This window comes from Pavona decussata, unplaced genomic scaffold (assembly GCF_977016875.1).
Source record: "Pavona decussata unplaced genomic scaffold, jaPavDecu1.1 SCAFFOLD_313, whole genome shotgun sequence".
Lineage (NCBI taxonomy): Eukaryota > Metazoa > Cnidaria > Anthozoa > Scleractinia > Agariciidae > Pavona > Pavona decussata.
Genome location: NW_028145705.1, coordinates 1,042,177 through 1,045,921, shown reverse-complemented (window position 1 = coordinate 1,045,921; position 3,745 = coordinate 1,042,177). Strand labels below are relative to the sequence as shown.

At 37.8% G+C, this 3,745-nt stretch overlaps 1 protein-coding gene across 1 annotated transcript; it reads right to left on the bottom strand.

The window, feature by feature from the left end:
- Nucleotides 1-1,166: 1,166 nt before the first annotated feature.
- LOC146454185 (low affinity immunoglobulin epsilon Fc receptor-like) lies at nucleotides 1,167-2,242 on the bottom strand. The gene is made up of 2 exons (XM_085095794.1): nucleotides 2,153-2,242; nucleotides 1,167-1,809 (listed from the first exon to the last, which is right to left on the bottom strand). The coding sequence occupies exons 1-2, from the start codon at nucleotides 2,229-2,231 to the stop codon at nucleotides 1,388-1,390; spliced, it is 501 nt and encodes a 166-aa protein (XP_084951920.1). The 5' UTR covers nucleotides 2,232-2,242; the 3' UTR covers nucleotides 1,167-1,387.
- Between the last annotated feature and the right edge of the window lie 1,503 nt (nucleotides 2,243-3,745).

Sequence of the window (3,745 nt, the reverse complement as noted above, 5' to 3'; positions counted from 1 at the left end):
GGTGATCGAAAACCTGTAATGTCAGGAATTTTGTAATGTCATTTTCTGGCGGGGCGTGGAATTTAATTTTGGGTCATGGAGAGTCATGGAAAATGATGTTTATGGAAAAAAAGGCACTAATAAAGCATTATTTTAGAGGATAAAAAAAGCAAGGAAATGAACAAAAAACAAAAAGAAACTAAGATACCGATTTTCACTCAGTATAAATCACTGTACATTTTAAGAGTGTTAAATGAGAATACTTTCACATTGGAAAAGGATATAGAAAAGGTCATGGAAAGTCAAGGATTTTTAAAAATCTAACACTGTTCAAACCCTATTTTGCCCCGGAATGGTCTACACCTGTGAAGGGTACCGTCCTTATAAGTACCTTATTCGCTTGTTGCTTAAACCTTTATGTTTACCACAATCGAAAGAGATAGTGCTCAAGTCTTGTCCGAATCAAATCTCGAACTTTACGAAATTTCTGTTCCGCTTGTCGAGCTGGGTTTTATCCACCACCTGGCCCTTATTGGACTCCGAGATAACACAGAAAGTGTTTTAGGCTTGAAGTTTCTCCGAAATTTTAGTAAAAAATTACTCAAACTACACTGGGCAATTTCCTGTTACCCACGCCTTTTCATGAAACTAAAGCTTTGATTCATTTTTTTTTTCTTATTGGAAAATGTCGCCAATCACATTGAAGTTCTAACGATGTATTCTAGTAAAAAATTGTCTTAAGGGCGATTTAGACGGTACGATTTTGCCTACGATTTGTCGCATGCGACACGCTTACGCCATGCCTACAACACGAATCGCGTCGTGTAAATCAACCTACAACATCCTTACGACAGACGCACACAACACGAAAAATGTCGTAGGATTTTAAAACATGTTTTAAAATTCTACGACAATCGTAGGTAAAGGCAATGTTGAGTGGCGAGAGTTGTGTACGATTTTTACATGACGCAAGCAGCGCGCGCTCTAGAAATCGCATGCGACAGTCGTAAGAGAAAATCGTACCGTCTAAATCGGCCTTTATACACACAAGGAACTACGGGGATAATTCTTAAGTAGCAAACAGAGAGCAGAGACAAGCACATCTTATGATCCTTGCGGTTAAATACTACCAAGATCGGCGTGGAGTTATCACTTGAAAAGAAAATCATTTTCTAGAAACATGTTTTCAACATCACTTTTATTTTTGACTCAGCATTCACCCTTAACTTACAGTTTTGTTAACTGTGTATTGTGTCACCCAATGGCTCGCTCCTACAATTACATGTATCTGGAACTGATCAGTTGATACATAAGAAAAAGCAGGCAGTTTACTTTAACATAGTCAATTTTAATCTAAGTTTAATTTAGAACTTATATGCGAGTCTTGCTAGCGAGCGAGCTTGCCACCTCAGAGAGGCTTCTCGCAAAGAGTAAGGAGATTTTTGTCCTCCCAAAATGAATAACCATTGAGGTCGCATGGATCATCATTCCACTCTCCTCCTCTTATCATGAAGACGCAATCCTCGTTGCCTTTGACGTTATTTGGTTCCCCGCTTTTCCAGTTGTTATACGGAGATTGATTGCCATCAATCCATTCGAACACACCAGTGGTACTGTTTCGCTGGAGTCCAATCCACGCGGCCCTCGTCGGGAGTACAAAGCTATCTTCAATCAGGTTCCAAATAAAATCATTTTCCGCCTTTGTTTCGATGACAGCAAGGTCAGATTCCTTATCCTGGCAAAACTGTCGAGAATCTTCCCAAACCTTTGTTCTGTTACCAATGTAATAGCAAGACGGTTCATATGCATGCCAGTCTTCTTCACAGTTACCTGACAAAAAACAATAAGAAATAATAGATTAGAAAATGCGATCGATAAAAACTAAATAATTTCCCTTAAGCCAAAATCGCGATCTCTTTTAGGTATTAGATACGTCAGAAGGGGTCACTATGATAAAGAAAATGTCGAAGGTTATGATGGTTATGTAGCTGGTTATGATGATGATGATGATGATGATGATGATGATGATGATGATGATGATGGTTCAATGATTCAATGTCTGCTTGATTAACAGTGTATCTTTATAGAAATCAATTGGTATATTTAGGTTAAGATACTTATGATCATAAATACATTTAAATCAAAAAGGGCCACCTAGGTGTCTTATAAATACCTCGCAAATTTAGTGTTCTTGCTGCCTCCATCACCAGTGGAAACGCCAGAAGAAATAACACTGCTTTCAGGATAGTCATGGTTTTTCTAAGAAAAATAAGAGAGTGACATTGGTCATTCTTTTTTAATTGAATTAAGAAAATCGCAAACTTTGTTCATACCATGCTTGTTAGAAGCTTTACTTCAGCTAGTATCTTTATATATTTAACCTCTTTCAATTACCTGGTAACCTCTTTCAATTACCTGGGTTAATAAAATTACCAAAATATCGCAGTAGTTATGTATTGAAGCAAAAAGCAGCGTGATGTTGTTCACTCAGAGATTTGCGACTTGTTTAATTCTTCGTCCAGCGTGTTTTTGCTCAAAGGTACCCTAAACTAAATATTTAACATATATGTGATGGTATTCACCACGCCGAAAATATACCATCACATTTATTTCATATACCACACGTTCGACATTCAAATCCTAGCAGTATGCAGAATATTTGTCCCATGAAGATAGTTTAATAGCCTTAGCTCCCACGAGTCTCCTATAGCTCAGTGGTAGAGAATCCGAAGCAATGGGAAGGTCTTAGGTTGGACTCCTGATAGGAGCACTCGGATTTCTTTTTTTCCGAGTATGCCTGTGTCACTTTCTAGAATAATACATCATTCTTCTATTGCTTAACATCTTCCAAAGGTGCGTTGCAGTAAGGACAAGCCGGAGAAACAATGCAACTTCTAATAAAGAGGTCGTGATTTAGCGTAATATTGTTACATCTAAAGCGAAAGTGCTTAAAAGAATCAAAACGATTACCTACATAATACAGGGGATTACAAGATGAAACACCAAAATAAGCAAGAAGATTAAATAAGCAATAAGCAAGAAGACTGGTTTTTACTTACCCAACAGAAAAGTACTGATAAAGCCGTTTATCTGAAAACAGATCAAACCTGCGAAAGATAAAATACGGTCAATCGCCGTTGCCATTGCTTCAGTTCATAAGTTTGACTCCACAACCTACCTGGTACAAAGCTAATTAACCTAGCTTCTCACTGTATACTGTGTGTCCTTCTTCAGTGATGACAAGGGTATAAAGAAACAAGGGTGGAGAAATTGCCTGCATGTAACTTTTCCATTGGCTACTGATTTCCTCATACTATTTTACAATTGTTTGAAAGGAACAAACTTACATGTAACCCTGATATTGGCGCTTAAAATGATGACATAAATCCACGATTGGTTATCGACAGAGTAAATACAATGTGGTTAGCCATTTTGAAGTTTGACAAATGTCTTTAAAGTGCCGCCCAGTATGAGTTCAAGGTAACTCTGACACGTCGCATTATTTCAATTATTCTTAAAAATTTAAAGAAAACAAAAACAAAAGGCTCTTCCATGGCTGTCACAATAATAGAGGGAAACAAGCTGTAAATGACCGGCTGTAAAAATCTCCCAAATGTAACTGCTGGCTTTTCAAATGAATGGTTAGTGAACGGCGAAGGAAACACACGGTAAAATTTGCCATTGAAAGTTTTGGTACTCAAAGTTTCCAAAGGAATCTCTCCCTGCTGGGTAAGAACGTGTCAGTCCCAGTCCACTTGACAGGCTT